At 40.8% G+C, this 21046-nt stretch overlaps 1 protein-coding gene across 1 annotated transcript in view; it reads right to left on the bottom strand.

Annotated features, from left to right (window-relative positions):
• The window catches only part of ACSS1 (acyl-CoA synthetase short chain family member 1), a 38744-nt gene that overhangs the window by 11742 nt on the left and 5956 nt on the right, over positions 1-21046 (bottom strand). Inside the window, exons 2-8 of the mRNA XM_044428882.1 lie at positions 20088-20184; positions 13247-13446; positions 11902-12077; positions 10469-10621; positions 7248-7395; positions 6352-6489; positions 3315-3407 (exon numbers count right to left, since the gene is read on the bottom strand). Coding sequence (XP_044284817.1) covers positions 3315-3407; positions 6352-6489; positions 7248-7395; positions 10469-10621; positions 11902-12077; positions 13247-13446; positions 20088-20184 — 1005 coding nt within the window. The remainder of the gene's footprint in view (positions 1-3314; positions 3408-6351; positions 6490-7247; positions 7396-10468; positions 10622-11901; positions 12078-13246; positions 13447-20087; positions 20185-21046) is intronic.

The following is a 21046-nucleotide window of genomic DNA, read 5'->3' as shown; positions in this document are numbered from 1 at the left end:
CTCTAAAGAAGCATGGAGGAGGGGTGGCTGTTCCAGATTGGGACCACAGCGCACAGGGAAGGGAGATTTAATATTTCTCTTCTAGTTGCTGCCCTACCCAAACCATCCTAATGCAGCATTTAGCAGTGGTACAAAAGCCCCGCCAGTTAACTGCCACACAAGATGCCAGAGATGGGAAGAATTACAGTTCCCCTTCCTGTATGCTACAGTTCTGATCCGGGTCAGGTCCTCCTACTCTAGAGTCAGCAAAATATCAACAAAAATAAAAAGGGAACTGCTTGTTATCTACCTAATGTAGCATGTAATTTGAACCTGAGACAGCATACATGAAATGCATTGAATACTTGAAATGTGCCATGTATTACACCTGAATATCCATATTGCAGTCAGCATCTTATGCTAAGGACATTTTGCATGCATTTTCTGGGCACAGTGATGGTCTTTAATGTCTTGGACTTTGTTTATTGCCAATTACATATTAGCAGTTTTGTTTGGCTGGTTGTTTTTTCTCTTGTGTTTGGGGTATTCTGACATCAGTTTGAGACTAGGGTCATCTGAGAACCCTGTGCTCCCTCACAAGCCTACCAAGCTATGGAGGCCTCTTGCCTTCTTACGCAGAGCATGTCTTCTTGACTGTCATGCAGGAACTCTGGAGCTTCCCAGGGCTGCTGAACCAACTAATGTTGCTCTAGCACTAAGTGGAGACCTTGCTATTCCTCAAGTCCTTTTAGATTCTGTGTTTTTACATGCAGCCCTCCTAAAATAGGGGAGGGATGACAAGTGAATGTCAGAGCACCTGCTTTGCATAGAGAAGGTCCTAACTTTGCCCTGGCATGGCCAGTGAAAGGGTCAGGTAGCAGATGATGGGAAACATCCACTGCCTAAGACCCAGGATAGGTACAGCCAGTCAAAGGAGACCATATTGCGCTAGATGGATAAACAGACGGACTTAGTATAAGGCAAAGGGAAGAAATATTAAATTTGAAGAGTACGAGCACTATGATTTGAAGGTTCAAGGTTTACTGGAACATTAGGCTTAGGAACTATGTTACGACACAGAGCTTGATCACATTTTCTAAATATATTAACACAGAAGACTTACGGAATGAGCTCCCTTCCTGCACATGTGCGTGTGTATACACACGCGCACACACAAACACAAGCTCACTCTCATAATCTCCCTCTCACTTATCCACTCACCCAAATGCTTTCAAATGGATTCGTAAAGCCTGATTTGCTAATCTTTATGCCTGTTCAAGTTGATTATCTTGTGGCATACTGCTGCTTCACAGAGCAATGTTCCAGAAAGGATAAACAGCAATTAATGATCTATTTTTAAATTGATTGTGTGATGTGCAATTGAGCTAACAGTAAGGCAAATCAACTCACAAACCCTGTCCTCATAATTATCTCTATGAATTATTAGTAACACTATAGTTTTATCTACAGGAAATAATAAATTCTATAAGAATGCATATATTGGTTTTATATTTAATTGCTTTTAATCAATTATGATTTCCACTTTCCAACAACAGTAATTATGGAAAATGCATTCTGTCTTCAACTATTTTTGTTTAAACTAGATATACCAACATCACTGCTTTAGAAGTGGAACTGGAAAGACTAACTTCCAATGTATCTCTAGAACTTAACAGGTGAATGTCTGGAATAGGAGCCTTGTGCCGTTCCATCCACATGCAGGGAGTGTTGGGGCTGAGGCTGGGGAGATTATTTCAGGAAGATGGGAGAAAAGTGCCTGTTTCCTTTCCCACCTTTCTGGGGCCCTCCCCTGCTATGCTATATATAGTGTTGGAGAGCTCTGAGGTGAAAAGTGATAGCATTTTTATACTGTTCTTCAAATAAAAATGGTTTCCGGAGCAATACATCATACAAAAGCAAAAAGCACCATGGAGGAAGGAGGGAAACCCCCAAACATATCCAAGCACTATTTCTTAATTATAAGTTCTATAGCTATTGTATAGCTATATAGTGCTGGAGGAGCAGTATTGGAGAGTGCAAAAGGGAAAGAGTATTCTTTGCCCATTCCTTCCTCTTTAAACTTCACTCCATAGAACTCTTCAATCGCATGGCACACATATCTCTATCCCAGGGGTCCTCAAACTTTTTCAACAGGGGGCCAGTTGAAAGGTGCTGGTGGTGGGTACGAGCCGGCAAGGGGGTGCCAGCAGGGGGTGCGGGTCCAGGCAGTGAGGCAGGGGCGGGCGGGCACGTGCGGCGAGGCAGCAGCTTGCTCGCACAGAGATCGTTTTCTCCGAGTGAGTCCAAAACAATCTCCGCCCGAGCAAGCTGCCGCCGGGCGCACGTATGTGCGGCAAGTCTAAAACCTCTGAGACGGGCTGGATAAATGGGCATGGCGAGCCGAATCCCGCAGGCCATAATTTGAGGAAACATGCTCCATCCTAATCTTCCTCCAGGGAGATGTTAGGTGGTCTGACCTGAGAGAATTTCCTCTACTCCCCTCCTACTTATAGCATACCATGCATCCTGGAAGCAGAGAGATCCTTCCTAAAATCCTTGTCTTGAGATTTTAATCCATTTAAAATGCCTTTATTAATTTATATATTTGCATGCTTCTGCATACCTCGGGAGTCCCCACATATATAGAAACCACTACTTTAATTTTGGGTTGTCCCATTTTGTTTTCAAACTGATGGGTACTCAGCTACCTGACCTCACTATTGGTTGGACCTGCAACAAAATGTTGGAGAGGTGTACACTTCATGGTTCTAAAAAGTTTGGAAGAAGAGCTGGGATGGTGAGCTTCAGGGATGCAGGAGGAATAAAGGACAACTTCTTTTCTCTCCACCCACAAGACTCCCCCTGCTGTGCAATATACAGTGCTACAGGAATGTTAAGCTTTATTCTACTTTATAGCCAAACTAAGAACCAACACTAAATATTTTTAAATAAAATTTCATTTCTAAATACCATAAACATAACCTAAAATACTTGTCCCAGAAAGTCTGTATTTAAGAATTGCTCCTTTTGAACTAAATTTCCTAGAGTCCTTTGAATAAAAATTATAGTTGATGAAAGGTTTTGAAATTGATGTAAATCCAAGGTGTGGGCACAGATGGTACACCTTTAAGACTTGTACTGTAATACAGGATTTCAAGAAGACACAAAGTACTAAACTGATTGCTCTTCAGGGGAAAAATGACCCTTTTGCCATGCTTGCAGAATCATTAGCAAGCTTGTTGGCCATAAGCAATAAGTACTCCAATATGCAGATACAAAAGACCCTCCACTATGCATTTTTAAGAACTATTTTCCACTCACAGCCATTCTTTTACCTGTTTGCCACCAAGTATCCACAAGAGTGCACTTTCCATCTCCCACCACATTGTAGAACCAGTGCCAAGCTTCATGGTTTATTGGTTCTCCCACTAAAATCAAACATAGTAAAAGAAATAATTGTGGCTTCCTGTAAAAATATTTCATATTTAGTACATGGACAACAAAATCAGTCATATGAAGAATGGTTAAGAGAACTGGACACATTTAGCCTTTTAGAAAGAGGACTGGCAGGCAAGGGGGCAGCACACGTGATAATGCTTAAACTTGTTCACTTGTTCATTAAGGTAAAAGGTAAAGGTTTCCCCACGACATTAAGTCCAGTTGTGTCCAACTCTATGGGGTTATGTTCATCTCCATTTCTTAGCGGAGGGAGTCAGCATCGTCCGCAGACAGTTTCTGTGGTCATGTGACCTGCATGACTAAACGTCAAAGCGCATGGAATGCTGCTACCTTCCTACCAAAGTGATACCTATTTATCTACTCACATTTGCATGCTTTCGAACTGCTAGGTTGGTTAGGAGCTGAGGAAAAGTAATGGGAGCTCACCCCATCGCGCAGATTCAAACTGCCGACCTCTCAATCAACAAGCCTGGCAGCTCAGCGGTTTTCACCACTGTGCTATCGACATCTCTTTTCATTAAGAAGAGGATGGAATTAAAAAGGCTGTTGTTGCTGCCATCTGGTTGTCTCCTACCTATGCTCACTTTATGAATGAGTGCCCACCAAAATCTCCTGCCCTGTTCAGCTTGTGTAAACTCCTTTATGGAATCAATCTCATATTTGAACATATTCTGCCTCCAACTTTCCTAACATTATTGTCTTCTCCATTGAGTCTTACCTCAAGGGTAGGCAACTTGTGACCCTCTGGATGTTATTAGACTGCAACTTTCATTATCCCTCACCACTGGATTTGATCATTAGGGCTGATGGGTGCTTCTGTCCAACATCTGGAGAGCCACAAGTTACCCCCCTCCCCGCATTTAGATGAAAAACTAAGAAAAACTTCTTAAGATATAGAATATGGTTTAGAAAAGCAATAGAGTTGCAGAAAACTTTGAAGATTTTCAAAGAAAGCATGGACTGACTTTGGGCTATAAAGAATGTAAAGAACAAGAGGATTTGATGTCATGAATTGCCAGGATCTGCAGCATGGTTCACTTTGCAAATGCCTGCAGGACCAGGATGAGACCTATAGGTACTTGCAAGGATCAGAGCCTCTGAAATCATGCAGTGCAGCTGGGAGTCCTGGGAGGCTCTATCAAATGCTTCCCTGCATTGCTCAGCTTTGCTACAGCACTGCAGGTCTTTGTGATGGCTGTTCTATGTTCTGGATCCTGCCTCTGGTCTCGCTTTGCTTTCAACTCTGCTTTGACTCCTACCTGACCCAGACAGATTTTGTCTCTGGTCCAACATCACCTTGCCAGGTGCCGGATCCTTGCCTTTGCCTCTAGTCCTGCTATGCCTTGTCAGTATTTGATCCTCGCTTGAGCCTGTCCTTTTCTTTGTCATTGGTTTGGTCACTCTTCATCATGATCAGACCCTGCTCTTGGCTCTGCCATTGCCTTTGGACCTGCCATTCCTTGCTAGGCATTTTACTTTGCCAGTTCCTGGTTTCAGGTCCTTCACCTGTTCCTGATGCTGTATTTGTCTCTGGCTGTGCCTTGACAGTATCTGACCCTTGTTTGTTCCCAACTTCACCTTTGCCTCTAGTGTATTGCTTCATGCCAGAATCTCTGTTCACTTCCATCATCCCTGGTCCTGGGATTCCAGCTGTAGAGATCTGCCATCTACGTCCCAGACCTGACATGAGTTACATGTCTTAAATTAAAATTTCCCAGATTCTCCCAGATTCTGTGAGAGTTTCAGTGGCTTAACCATGAGTGCTCAAGACTGAAAACAGCATCAGTCAAAAAAATTCTTCAGCTATCTGGAAAAAAGGCTGCCCAGTTGTCACCTGGTCAGATAGTTTCTTCCTACTGAGGTTTGCAAAAATGTCCAACCCTTGCAAAATACTAGGGTTTTGTGCTTTGCCAGGTCAACAAAGTATAATTTCCATTCCAGCATCTGCAATACTTTTACCATATCAGGTTCACTTTTAAGTTACCACTGGCACCAATCTGGCCCTGACACTATACAATATTGTCTATATAAGTGGCTTCTTCTACATTATCAGCTTTCGAACCCATCTTTAATTCAACCTACAATTCAGGACCCTACTTAAAACATGTATTGCACAGTTCTCTTTTTCATTGTAGGATGAACAAGTCCAAAGGAGAAAGACAGAATGCTAATCATTGCAAAGCAGAAAAATGTTTCAGCTTGCAGAGTAAAAACTATTTCTAAAAGTGTTGTTGTTATTTTTATTATTATTATTATTATTATTATTAATATTAATATTATTATTATAACATTTCTATGCCACCCCTTGCTGAAACCTCGGGGCGGCTTACAACACGATAAAATACATTGAAATACAGTAGCACATAATAAATTACCATTAAATACAAAAATACAAAAAATACATTGATTTACAAATATAAGATTAAAATTATCAGTATAAATTAAGTAAATAAAAATATAGGAGGAGAAAGAGAAGGAAGAAGAAGTTGCCCTGGCCAGATCATATGTCAAAAGCTCTCCACTATGAAAGGTGCAGGGATCCCTGCTCTTCTTTTGTGTTTAGCTGCCCTCATTCTTTCTCTCCTGTTTTTTCCAAACTGAAGAAAATAATAGTGCCACTGGTACAATACAGCTAAACTCAAGGTATCCGTCATTCATAGTTTCAGACCTATTAGATGAAAACTAATGTGTTTTCTTCATACTCAGCAAAAACACAGCTTGCACTCTTCATAATCACATGTGTTTCTAGTATAGGATTTAGCCCACATTCAGCTGCCTCTGACCAAATACGGAGCTTATCTCAGCCTTTTAGCTATAGTGAGATTGCAGAATTCCTTAAGTCCTGGGGAAATTCTGATTTCACAGAAAGCCAACAAAATTATTGATCTCAGAAGTAATTCTTTCTTTACTTACCTGATCCAAGGGTAGTTAGAGAAGATCTGTCATACTTCTTCACATATTCCTCTCCATACTTTAGCAGCAAACGTAATGCAGTGGGAGCACAATAAAACTGATTAATTTTTAATCTTTCCACAGTTTCCCAATAGCGACCTGCAAAATCCCAAATAGTTTTCTGAAATATGTGATGTGAACTTCATAAACAGTACATCTGTAGAATATTGCAAGGACAGGTAATACTTGTCTATAGTATAGACTACTGTACAAAAATATCCATGGTAAAAAGGACATAAAATGCCTGTCTTTTAAATGGGAAAAAATAGAGGAAACTACTGACAGGATGGAGGAACAAAACCCATGAGAAACCTTCCCCAATCTCCCAGTCTGCCAGTAAGGGCCATATTTCCTCAGGGAGCAGTGGTTTAGCAAGCACATATCAGGACTGGTTGGAGCCAAATCCCACCCACCATGCCCCCAATTCATGCATACAGCCATACAAAAACACAACACATGGCCCATTCATCCATCCATACAACATAATACCATGCATGCACCTCTCTCCTCCCTGCTGTCTCTCTCCATGTTGGGAAAATATGAGTATTGCAAAGAGGAGACTACTTGTTTGAGATCTGCTGTTTCAAAGGCCTCAAGGAGGTGGTTTCTCTTCCCTATCCAGAGTGTCAGGATTTCAGGAATTGGGAGGAATTCTGCAGGCTGGATGGGAAGACTTCACAGGCTGGGGGTTCCTCATCTGACAACAGTTATTTGATGTTTTAGATAGACTAGAAAAGGACTCCTATCTGGAAAGGTCAGTGATTGAACTTCAAGTAAAGGCATGTGCTCAGTCTAAAGACAACAACACTTCCCTAGCAGTGTTTATATATATACATCGGCCATTTCTAATAAGTTACCTGGATCAGGATAGACTGGAGTACTTTCAAACAGAACAGTAGTGCTTCCATTGCAGAGTGGTCCATAGACAACATAACTGTGTCCTGTGATCCAGCCAATATCAGCCACACAACCAAAAATGTCACCTTCTTTGTAGTCAAATACATGCTACAAAAATGAACAGTAACCCAAGTTATTCATTTTTAAAAGTGAATCAAGATGATTTATCATAAAAAATGCCATGCACACTTTTCTGCTTTCTTAGCTACAGATGGTCAGTACAAAAGGAAGCATATAATCCCCTTCATGGAACACTGCCTAGCCATGGCAAAGGGGCTTGTGTAGCACAATGAAGCTATGAGCTATGCCATGCAGGGGCACCCAAGAGAGACAGGTCATAGCAGAGAGCTCTGACAAAAGGTGATCCACTGGAGAAGGAAATGGCAACCCACTCCAGTACCCTTGCCATGAAAACCCCATGGACAATTTTAAAGGGCAAAATGATATGACACCGGAAGATGAGCCCCTCAGGTCTGAAGGTGTCCAATGTGCTACTGGAGAAGAGCAGAAGGCTAGTACTAGTAGCACCAGAAAGAAGTGACTGGGTCAAAACCAAAGAACACTCAGCTTTGGATGAATCTGGTGGTGAAAGTGAAGTTTGATGCTGTAAGGGACTATATTCCATAGGAACCTGGAATGTAAGAATTATGAATCAAGGTAAGCTGGCCATGGTCAAACATGAGATGACAAGATTGAACATCGACGTCTTAGGAATCAGTGAACGAAAATGGACAGGAATGGGTGAATTTAATTCAGATGACCATCAGGTATACTACTGCGGGCAAGAATCCCTCAGAAGAAATGAAGTAGCCTTCATAGTCAATAAAAGAGTAGGAAAAGTAGTACTGGGATACAATCTCCAAAATGGCAGAATGATCTCAGTTTGAATCCAAGGCAAACCATTCAACATCATAGTAGTCCAAGTCTACGTCCCAACCCCTGATGCTGAAGAGACTGAAGTTGACCAGTTCTATGAAGGCCTACAACACCTTCTAGAATTAACACCAAAATATGATGCCCTTCTCATCGTGGGGAATAAAAATGCTAAAGCAGGAAGCCAAAAGATAACCGGAATAACAGGCAAGTTTGGTCTTGAAGTACAAAATGAAGCAGTACAAAGCCTGGCAGAATTTTGTCAGGAGAACACGCTGGTCATAGCAAACACTCTTTTCCAACAACCCAAGACACATGGACATCACCAGATGGTCAACACAGAAAACAGACTGACTATGTGCTCTGCAGCCAAAGATGGAGAAGCTCTATACAGTCAGTAAAAACAAGACCAGGAGCGGACTGTGGCTCAGATCATGAGCTGCTTGTTGCAAAATTTAGGCTTAAATTGAAGAAAGTAGGGAAAAGCACTAGGCCACTCAGGTATGACCAAAATCATATTCTTGATGAATATACAGTAGAGGTGACAAATAGATTTAAGGAATTAGATCTGATAGACAGAGTGCCTGAAGAACTATGGACGGAGGTTCACAACATTGTACAAGAGGTAGCAACTAAAACCATCCCAAAGAAAAAGAAATGCAAGAAAGCAAAATGGCTGTCTGAGGAAGCTCTACAAATAGCTGAGGAAAGAAGGGAAGCGAAAGGCACGGGACTTTGCGACTAGCAACAACAACAACAGGCATCACAGGAGACCTTGGTTTATCAAGGTCTGTTACCCAACCCTCTCTCTGATCTAGACCCTCACCCTATAAGAATGAGGACTGAAGTTCTGAACTATGACCAAATTACAGTTTATGCCTTTTTTGAACCACGGTTCAAACCATGGTTGAGATGATTAACTACAGTTTAGGGTTCAGATATTTATTTATTTAAAACTCTTGTATGCCGTCACCACATGCCTTGGCATCTCGGGATGGCTCACAATATATACAATTAAAACAATAAAATAATCTTTATAAATATCAAATTCCATAAAATTATATAATTCCATTATATAAAAACAAAAAACCCAAAAACAAAAAGAGCAACTGTTAATGATAAAATATTTGTTTTTAAAATAGCAATTAAATAAAAAGGTTTTAACCTGGCACCGAAAAGAATATTAACTTGGCGCCAGGCACCTCTCTCCAGGGAGCGCATTCCATAATCTGGACGCCACTGCAGAAAAGGCCCTGCTCCACGTAGATGTTTTTTTTATCTCCTTTAAAGAGGGCTCCCGGAGCAGAGTCTCTCCTGCAGATCTTAAGGAGTGTGAAGGCATGTAAAGGAAGAGGCATTCCTTCAGGTATCCTGGTCCCAAGCCATTCAGGACTTTCTAGGTTAAAACCTTTAACCTTTCTAGGTTAAAACTTATAACATTGGTTTAGCATTATAGATATGCTAAACTAATGTTAATCAAAAATGGAAGGTAAGTTTGAACTTTTCATGGTTGTACCAGAGAAAGAGAGGAAAACATGTGAATCCAAGGGCCCACTATGGTTATCATGATGTCTACATGTTTAAAACAAATGTTCATCATTCTGTGATGGATAGGGGAAGGACTTTCTTTTCATGTTCAAACATGGACATTTGTAATTCACATCAAAAATGGAAATGTATACATCAGTATTTAATTAAGACTATTCTGTGATCCTGGCTTCGCATCAGTCCTTTTTTTCCTTCTAACTTCATTTGAACAGTAAGCCACAGACCAGCGCAATGGTCATGGAGTTGAAAAGCTACTGAAACACATATGGCAAGGTTGTATCTTAAAACTATACACTTGGTGTGTTAGCATTTGGAGAGGCTGGAATATTAGGAAGAATAAAATTGGATAAACTTTGATTTGCTAAAATACTATTGAATCCAGACAGGGAAAGTTTCAGTGGAATTTGCAAAGCAGGTCATATAATTACATTTTACTACCTAGCCAGAAGCTTAGCTACTGGGAAGAGTATCAAAGCAATATTCCCGTGAATGCACAATTGATAATTTATCAGCTACAGTTATCTTACTGCAACAAGGACATACAAACATACACACCCTATTCCTTAACTGGCACAGCACAAAAAATACATTATATGCCTGCCAGTAGTAGAAGGGCAGTTATCACCTGGGTAATCACTTTGGATAGGAGGAGATAAAACTCTATCCTCAAGAGATGTATTTTAACTCTTTCCTTGGCTATGAGCTGAAATGGCAGAGCAACAAAGTCATTCTTTCCCCAGAGAGATTATTCCCCAAGTACCTGTTGCGTTAAGGCAGCATAAAGCAGATAGCCAGCCTGGGTATGAACAATTCCTTTAGGTTTTCCTGTGCTTCCTGATGTATACAACATAAAAAGCATATCTTCACTGTCCATGATTTCAGGAGGGCAAACTGAATCTACCTTAGCCATTTCCTTAAGAAAAAAAACAGAGGGGGAAAAGGAAATTTAAGTAAGTATTTTTCATGGGTATTTAATGAAATGAAAAGTATACCAATACTGTACATTCCCAGAGTTACTTCTTCAATTGCTTTCCTATAGTGGTGGGTGTTACAGATGCCCCCAAAGCAGCAAATCCCCTACCCAGGCATTCTTCTGGATTCAGCTCCTCTCCTGAGTGCTCAGGTAGAAAAGGTGGCTTCACAAATCCTTTATCACCTTCACCTGATAAGCCAGGTGAATGTCCTTATCTGGCCATTAAGAGCTGGCCAAGTTTTCCCTACAAGTACTCCTGACACCAATTTAATTATTCCACCATCACCCAGATTCTGAAATGGAGCATAAGCCTCACTAAAGTTGGTAATAGGACTTTTGCAAGGTAGGATTGGTGGAGGAAAACAGAAAGAATTACCCTCCCTGGATCAAAGGCAGGATATATGTGTGTAACAAAGATATAGAATCCTCAAACTATGGCCTGGGGTCCAGATCCGGCCCACCATGCCCATTTGGGCCCACCGCGCACATGCCTGCCACCGCTCACCTTGCCCCGCGCACAGGGACGCAGTGGTATGCTCGCCAGGAGAAAACGATCTCCAAGAGAGCAAGCCCCTGCCCCGGGCGCCCGCCCCGCAGCATGCGCCCACCCCCACCTCCCCGCCCCTCACCGGGCGCACATGCCTGCCCCTCACTTCACCTCGCTGCACCCCCGCCCCTGCCTCAGCGCGCCCACACGCACCGCCCCGCGCTTGTCCCTGAACACCGCTGGCACCACCTTTCCGGCCAAAGCCCAGCACCTGCAGCTTTCAACTGGCCCCCTGGTGGAAAAGTTTGAGGACCACTGATCTAAGCAAAGGTAGTTGCATCAGCTCATACTGGTCTACAGGCTTGCTAATCTCAGCTACATAGCTGATGAAGACTAGCATGAGCAATACAGGCTGTGCAGAGTACAGCGCTAGCTTCCTACAGCCAGCACATGTAATTCAGGGAGAAGCTAGCCTTTTCTTTCTGAAACATTTCCTTTTCTTCTAATTCTGTTAGAAGACTACAGTGGGGAGACAGGAAGCTAGCATCTGGGTATGCCCTGGCATAACGCATCCCAAGTTTGAGCTTAGTTTGTGATTTATCATAAAAATATGCTTTAGCTCATTTGCAATGATCCTATAAAGGACATAGCACACAGCCTCATATTATAAGATATAAGCATGCCCTATAGAAATACCTGATTAAAAGAAGTACAGTGAACATCATGAACGTACTTCTTCAAGGAGAATATCACAACTGCCCATGTGGATTTTGTTGCTCGTTCTCTGAGCCACAAAGACACACTTGACACTGGGACAGTTCTTCACTGCTTCATCCACAGTCTTCTTCAGTTCTATGACCTGTCCTCCCCGGAGTCCTTGGTTACAGGTAATGACAGCTTTGCATTCCGCTGGAAAAGAAACCATTTGTGGACTTAGCAGCTCTATGTGCATGACTATTCTGCACTACAATGCAATCAGCCCTTGATATACTGCAGAGCGGCAACTCTTGCCAATGGGGCTGGCAAAAAATAAAAAATACAAGCTTAAGCTTGAAAAGAAGTTCAACTGTTTGGAATGGGAGAAAGTCCAGAAAAGGTAGGAAACAATCCATGAGCTGGACCTCTATGAGCAGAACCAGAACCTTGAGCCAAAATTAGAATGGACCGCTACTCCACAGAGGTTTGTGTCAGGATACATGTGTTAGTCCTTAAGGTACTGACAAAAAGATCTGGCTGTCTTTAAAGTATGTTTGCTCTATAAAGTTCATTTATTTAAAACTTTTCTATACCGTCCCATACTTGGACATCTTGGGACAGTTTACAATGAATAAATTTGTATCATAGTATACCAAACTTAGCTTCTGAGTTAATCATGGGGAAAGCGAACAACATTTTAAAGGATGACTGAGGGCCACTGTAAATGTCATACATTTCCATGAGATTTCTATTGAAAAGCAGTACTTATATAACGAAAAAATAAAATATAAAAATGTCACTTTTGGCAAGATCAGTCCCTGTGGAAAGTACTGTAATGACACGAGCTTGCCATTGTGAAAGCGAATATCTCTGTCTTTTAATATCTCTGTCCCACTACCATGATCCAAAGATTATTAGTTGTTCTTGCATGCCATCAAGTTGTCTCCATGAATGAGAGCTCTCCAAAATGTCCTATCTAACCCTGTCCAGGTCTTTACATACATTACCATTACTTCAGAAATAGGACTATAGTTCATAATGTACTGGTAAGAGAAGGCAGTCAACATACTTTACTATATCAACATCCATTGGGACAGTGTCATTTCACAGAGTCCTAAAGTGCATACAGTTTTGTGCATAAAGAGGTTATTCCATTATATTCTAGATTGGGGAATACTTGGCATGCTTTAAGGACATCCCTACTGTGTGCACAGGGTGCTTCTTAGCTCATTGATCAGAACATGACCCCCTTTTTAATTGTTCCTATGATGATAATGCATAAACAATTTTCTAAGGAGAAAGATTTGCCCTGCAGTGTCAAAACAAGTCAAGCTATGAATGTTTAACAATTTAACCTTTCCCAGCATCTGACAATTACTCACAGTCATTGATCCTCCCTGCTAAAGAGTCTGCGCTGAATCCAGCAAAAACAACTGTGTGGACAGCACCAATTCTGGCACAAGCCAGCATTGCAGCCACTGCCAAGGGAGACACAGGCATATAGATAGCAACTCGGTCCTCTTTTTTAATCCCATTTTTCTTTAAGGTGTTAGCAAGGCGGCAAGTCATTTCCAGAAGCTCCCTGCAGCACAAAAAAGAACTGGCTTTCATTTTTGCAATTCATTACATGAGGAGGGGATAATTTAGAGGATACTTTGGATGTCATAGGTTGAAATATTTGCTCTTTTTCTTTATATAAAGGTGGTGCAGATGAGCCAAAGCCCTGTATAATAGGAGAGCATCTCTTCTGAAGCAGCCTTCAGATCTGGCAAGAGATTCTTTGCAAAACTCTACTGATGAAACTCATTTCCAGATCTCTGATTTGCCTTCTGTAGCCAAAGCAGCTAAGAAGTTATTTCCTTTAGAATGAGAACTAGCATTCCTTCCTGGTGGTAAGGCAAGTTCACATATTACTGCATTAAAATCAAACCCTAACGAGTCAGCATTTTCAGCCCTCTCCTCTGCTATCTTGAATACAAAAGCATTTCATCTGGAAGTAGTTATCTGAGGAAAACCAGCCTACTAGTCTGCAGAACAAAATATGCTCTTCTTGTTGTGTAAAATATACATTAGAGAACTTGGCAAGTGATTAATCTAGGTATGAAAACATCCACATATTGATAACAGCTTATAAAGTAACAAAGGGCAGTTAACATTTTTAGAGATTTGATTGTATTGCTGCCTTTTGGGCAGAAGAATGAAAAATTCTGTGCACCAAAAGCTATGCATTTCTAGAAATGGAAAAAGAAGTCTTGTTTTTGTTATTAGCAAAGCTTTCCCTCTTGGCTGCCAAAGAGCTGTCTTTTCTAATTCATTAAAATTGGGATGGGCGGCCCCTACAGCTTAGTTTCATGTGACCTCAATATCATCCAAGAACAGCTGCATTCTTCCTCTCTAACTGTCTCTTTGAAAGTCACTTCCTCTTTTGCTTTGTGTGTGTACAGACATGAAATAGAGAAGGGATGAGGTGGCACTGAAAGAAAAAGCCATGCAATGTTGCAAATGTTGCAAATGCCACCCCGTATCAGCTCTGCCTTCAATTGACTTTTTCTTTGGGTCACTGACCCTTCAAAGGAAAAAGGTCTACAACTTCTTCTTTAAGAAAAGTGCTTCAATAAAAATAATTGTTTAACGAAAGCCAGAATGATAACACAGTCAGCAAAAACAGTCTTGTGAAAATAGTCAAGTAAATCTGCTGTATGTATTTGTACTCCCTAAAAAAGGGATGTGGTCAACAAAACATTTCTTTAACTTGTAATCAGGCAGCGTGAGGGGAGAAGACAGTTAATGAAAATTGCACACAAAATGCAGCTGGTAAAAGATGTAGTAAGCATTCTACAGAGACTGAACTGCATAGCTGAACTGCATAGCTACCTAACTAATCATTGCAAACTTTCTAATGCCACAGATTAATTTTCAAAGTAAGGCTGTGCTACAGTCCTATTCATTTAGTTTATATTTACCGAATATAATTGAAAGGGATAACTTCCAGTCTTTAGTGCCACTATTTATGGCATCACTACCATTTATGATGATTAATATTGCTGCTTTCTACTCTTCTACCCATTTTACGAGGTTAGATCTTGTGTTGTTAACTTTATTTTTATTGTATTTTACCTTTTATTGGAATCTATCCTTTGAGCACTGCTCACAAAAGTGCTATCTATAAGTGTAACAATTCATACATATATAAAAACATAAGAAGAGCCCTGCTGGGTCCAACTAGTCCAGCTTTCTGGTCACACAGTAGCCAACCTGCTGTCCAAGGAAATCCACAGGCAGAATACTAATGCAATAGCATTCTCCTGTCCAAATTCCTCAACAACATGGATGGATTATTTGGAGGCCTACAGAACATCTTATAATTAATCAATTTTCCTCATGGTTAATACATAATCTTTCTTTACCCTCACATAATCCTAGTGGCAGTTGAAACCCTGGATGGGTGCCTGGAACCAGTATTGGAAGGGATGAAGGCTAACAAGGTGAAGCTTAATCCAAATGATGGAAATACTGTAGGTTGGGAAATTCGCTAAATTGGGTGAAGGTTTAAATCTGACTCTGGATAGGGTGACATGTACATTGTCTGGGACTGCTCCTAGACTCAGTGCTATCTATGGAGGCAGAGGTGGTGTCATCTGACAGGAGTGAATTTTCACCAGCTTAGGTTAGTTTAGCATCTGCAGCCCGATCTAAAGAAAGACGTCCTAACCATAGTGTGGTTGGTCATGTCCAGATTAGATTACTGCACTATGTGGACTGTGGGGCTGCCCTTCAGGTCAATTCAAAAACTGCAGCTGGAACAGAATTTGTGGGAGTTAGGTGCTAAGATCTTATTATTCTTACTCTGTTGATGCTGCCAGCCTGTTACTTTCTGGGCCCAACTGGAGGTGCTGGTTTTGGCATATATACTTCATCCCAAGAGTTCAAAGTTATCAAATATGCTCAAAATCAGCTAGCACCACTTCACACTTGAGAATGGGATTCCATTTCAGTTGGCTGACTTGCACCCGTTCTTGCCAATGCAGCCAAACACTGCCTAGGAATAGAGACTGCAAACCCAGGATCAGATGATAAATCTTTGGATGCTTTTTTATATTACCTTGCAACAAATCACCACCTAAAGTAACACCATATAGAAGGTTTCACTTCCCACCATTCCCTCCAACTTTCCCAGACAACAGATGTAGGAAGTGAGCCTTACTTACTGTCCAAACATGTGGACATAACTAATGAAAGTAAATATACTAATCAGTGTAAACAGGTTCTGACTATTTACCTCTTCCTTTGCTGTCAAGGTAGATTTACTCCTCTAGCACAAACATGCACTCTTATCTTGTGAGTCACCTGCTCTCTGTATAGTGACAATTATATCTAGCTCTTGCAAGGAACAATGGTTATGGACTCTTTAGAACAAACAATGCAATTTTATAGCACTTTGGTTCATTTAAGGACAAAGAACAGAATCCAATGGGGCATTGTGTCCCCACTGGTTCCACTGCACCCTCACCAATGTTGTTCCAGAGGTGAGATCTATTGCCTGCACAATGGAGATGTAACACTTCCAGGAGCAACCAGAAACTAGTGGAAATGCTAGTTTTTCAAATGAGGCAGAACTCAATCCAGAAACCAGTATTCCTGCTCATCTAGAAGTTCCTGTATTATGTGTTGTCAAACCATCCCCAACTTATGGTAACCCTACAAATGCATGGCTTGCAAAATGAGCCATCCTTGACAGCTCTGCTCAGCTGTTGTAAACTCAAGTTTGTGACTTCCTTTATGGAGTTAATCCATCCCATAGATGGTCTTCATCTTCTCCAGCCTTCAATTTTCCCTAGCATGATTTTCTTCTCCAGAGAGTCCTGTCTTGTCATGATGTGTCCAAAATATGACAGTCTCATCACATAAGGCAGTTGCATCATTTTTTTTTCTTCCAGGGAGAGTTCTGGCCTGATTTAATCTAGGCCCTGTTTGTTCATCTTTCTGTCAATCCAGGATATTCAGAAAACCCTCTTCCAGCATCGTGTTTCAAATGCATCAATTCTCTCCCTGTCAGCTCTCTTCACTGCCCATCTTTCACACCTATACATAGTGATCAGGAGTATAGCAGTACGGATGATCTTGGTTCTGGTCTGCAGTGAAACATCCTTACAACTGATCATCTTGTCTAGTTCTTTCACTGCTGCCCTTCCAAGTCTCAGTCTTCTAATTTTTTGGCTGCAGTCTCCATTTTCTATAGGAAACCCTTCTGTTAGTTATTTATATGCCGTCCTATTCGCAAAAAGCCTGACAGCTTACAACATAAAATAAAATATATCATAAATAAATTCCCGACCCACACTGGCTGCAGTTAAAAACATAGAAAAGACAATAAACTTATTAAAATATCACTGGAATAAAAAGGTCTTAACCTGGCACCGAAAAACAAATAACGACAGCGCCAGGCGGACCTCTCTGGGGAGCGCATTCCATAGAAAGGGCGCCACCGCAGAGAAAGCCCTCCTCCTGGTACTTTGCCTCCTAATATCTTTCATGGAGGGTTCCTGGAGGAGGGCCTCTGCTGCCGAACTCAAGGGGCAAGAGGGCAATTATGGAAGCAGGCGTTCCTTCAATTCTAACCTTACAGAAGTTTCTTGCTATGGTAGAGGTTACACATCAGGACAATCTAGTGCTGAAGCGCACCATTTCTTTCAGGTCCATGTTATGATCCACAGAAGCACATTCTTTGTTTTAACCATAAAGCATAAATACCACCCAATTGCCAAAAGGATCGCTGGGTGGTTAACAAAGTTAAAAGAGCATATAATCAGAAAAGAACAGAGATAGCATATAATGATAAAACAGTAAAATGAAACTAATAAAACATCAAAAATAACAATAAGACCACAGCAACTGCAGTCAAGTTGGCACATAGATATAGCAGCAATACATTATAAAATACAGTATTAAAACTAAAGTAAAAATTGGCTGTTGAAATACCTAGAAAATAAAAAGGGTTTTTACTTAGTGCTGAAAAGAAAAAAGGTACCAAGCATACCTGTTTGGGGAACTCATTTCATAAACAGGATGCCACAACAGAGAAGACCCTTCTCCTGGTCACCACCCTCATTATTTCCTTTGGAGAGGGCTCCCTAAGAAGGACCCCAAAATATGATCTGAGGGTCCGGGTAGGTACAAATGGAATGGGACATTCCATTCCTTGCAATCTGATCCTGAGTGCCTCTTCCTTTTCAGAAACCAGCTTGAATGCCAGGCATTTCTTGCTCCCTATAGGATAAAATTCTTTGTTGCAACACCATGAGCACTGTTTTTGCTTACATGGGGAATCACTGCAATTATCCTACAGTTGCTATACTCCTTGGCATCTCCTTTCTTGGGGGCCAGAACATATATTGAATGTTTCCAATCTGTAGGTCTTGTTTTGTTTTCCATATTTGTTGACTTATTCTTGTTAGGATTTGGATCCATTCAGTCTTTGTAGCTTGGAACAGTTGTACTGGTACCCTGTCTACTCTGGGTGCTTCATTCCTTCCAAGAGTTTGCAGAGCAACTTTGACTTCACTTTCCAATATTTCAAGTTCTTCTTCACAGGCTTCCTTTTTGAAAGAGCCTGTCATCATTTAGCTCTTCTGTATACCGGTTTCACCATCTCTTTATTTTATCCATGTCAGATAGTATCTTCCCCTATTGGTCTTTCAGCAAGCAACCACTTCCGGCTGCTTCTCATAGGAAGCATTGCATCTCTGTTGTGTAAGCAGTGGATCCTGCTTGTGCAACAGAGTCGGCAGGAGGGCCTGATTCTTGCACTGCAAAAATCATTAGGAAAAGCTACATACTTGCACAGTGTCCCTTTTGGATACTGCTCAGCATCTATTAACAACTTCTTACAAAGGACACACATTAGAAGCACTTGCAAAAAAAACAAAAACAAAAACCCAAACAAACAAACCCAGTGCCTCAGTCTAAATAAGTGCTTGATATAATTTTCCTTACAATAAAGCACTTGATCTCCATCAAGAATAAATAAAATGTGTTTGGGTATCTTCAGACCATCTCCAGTTTTATATATTTTTATAAAGTATTTCATCTCATTCTTTAGGAAAAAGCAAAGGGTGGGGGAGGCCCTCCTGGGGCAGCTTAGAATGTTACCAGTAGCACTTTTACCTGAAAGTCTTAATCATGTGTATCATTTGCAACACAAGTGAGACACTTCAAACAAAAAAAGCCATCTTTCAGTAATGCATGGGAAAAGGCACTGTGGCAAAGTTGGCACCTTCCAGGTCAAAATTTCCCAGCTTCAGCCCCTGACATTTCCAGGTAGGGAGGAGAACAACTCCTGTCTGAAGCTATGGAGACTACGACCCATCAATTTAGACTACTGATGAATGGTCTGACTGCATAAAGCAGTTTCCAGCATTTGTATAATCTTGCAAACACATAGGGAACTGCTAATGCAAACCAAAACTGTCATCAAGAAACAGAATTTCCAAAGCACAACAATTAGGAATTTCAACAGAAATGAGAACAGCTGTGCTTTCACTCAAATTTGTATGCATGTTTCTATTTAAGAAAAAATATTCACTTGCAGCCAAAACCTTCACAAGCACCTTGCAGGTCAACTAACATTCCAATAATCTGATAGGAGTTTATTATTATTTATCTATCTATTGCAGAACCACTGGCTTGTGTGGCACTTTACACAATACAGGAAAACAGTTTTCTGTCCCAAAGATCTCAACATGTAATAGTTTTAACTTAGATCGGGGTAGCCAAAAGATCCCCCAAAGCCCCTGCCAGCATAGCTAATGGCCAAGAATGCTGGGAACTGAAATCTAAAATATCTGGAAATCCACTTTCTGGTCAGGCCTGTGTTCACAAAATGCTGTGTAAAGCCAATCCAATCCTGTCTTCTGCTTAAGAACCACTTGGCAATCAGAACAGACCCACTCAGAATACATCTCTGCATGGTCTCCCATACACCCTTTCTAGAAGCCTGGCAAACTACCTTCCCATCAACCCACTAGTGAGTCCTAACCCATTACTTGAAAAGTATGTTGCTGAAAGAAATATTTGCCACCTCATTTACTACTATTGCTGAATAGACTGGCCATCACCAGTAAAAGCAAAGGTCTTGATACAAAAGTTCTTCATGCGGGCAGTACAAATGCAGCAAATGCTGCACAAGTCCACATTCTGAGGCAAAATCGGAGAAAGGTGCCATACCTGTAGGTGACTTTTTCTTCACTGCCAGGTTCATCTTTTTCCCAAATCAAAGCTACTCTGTCTGGATGACACTGTGCATGCCGGTCCAAGCAGTTAACTGCGCACAAATTGTAATGAAAACAAAGCATACAGATCATTATTGATCTAATCCATATATCATAATACTTGCGTGAGATTTGAAAGTTCTGGAAGACTTACAATGGTACATGTATACTCTGTTTTCTTAGTCTAGTCTTTTCACTAGTCCTTGTTACCAGCACGCATCTCCCCAGTCAATATAAGCCTGTGTGAACAGCACTACCATTCAGTCATTCATTCCATCTCATTATCCAGATGTTTTCAATATTTCAAAGGCTATTAAGCTAAATGAGGCTGCACTGTATTTCAGTTTAATTCATAAACATACAGTGAAAAATCTACAGGAATTCTCCATTTCTAAATTATCAGGATTGTTACACTATATTAGCTGACAATAATAATTCACTTTTACAGCTTAGCTAAGTACATGGTTATACACAGAACATTGTGCTAATAGACAGCTTTTATACAATTTCAATAAATCAATAAATAGATAAATGGTGATTTACGAAGAAGGTTGACAAGTGCCCACCACAAGATACTTTTAGCCTAAATATAGACACAGGAATGCTATTAAGAAAGAGGAGACAAATGGAGGGAGGAGTAAGCAGAAAAAAATGTAATTATCTAGTTACATGAACTCTGGCTGAGTTACAATGGGATATTGAGATTATTAGGCTGACAATAGGGTTCTATTTATAAAATAAAAGGAGGAAAACTGACCAATTCCTGAATTAGGCTATTTATATTCTTGTAATTTAGAGCAGTGATTTTCAACCTTTTTACATCTGGCAAAAATAGGATTTTTTTTCAGAGACCACTGAGGCAGAAATAAAAAGCATTATATACATAATATAGTATTTTGTGTATTATTTTTAAAT

The sequence above is a fragment of the Varanus komodoensis genome, unplaced genomic scaffold (genome assembly GCF_004798865.1).
Source record: "Varanus komodoensis strain SLA01 unplaced genomic scaffold, ASM479886v1 scaffold2, whole genome shotgun sequence".
In the NCBI taxonomy this organism is placed as follows: Eukaryota; Metazoa; Chordata; class Lepidosauria; order Squamata; family Varanidae; genus Varanus; species Varanus komodoensis.
The sequence above is the reverse complement of the archived record's forward strand: the minus strand, read 5'-3'. Positions and strand labels throughout refer to the sequence as shown.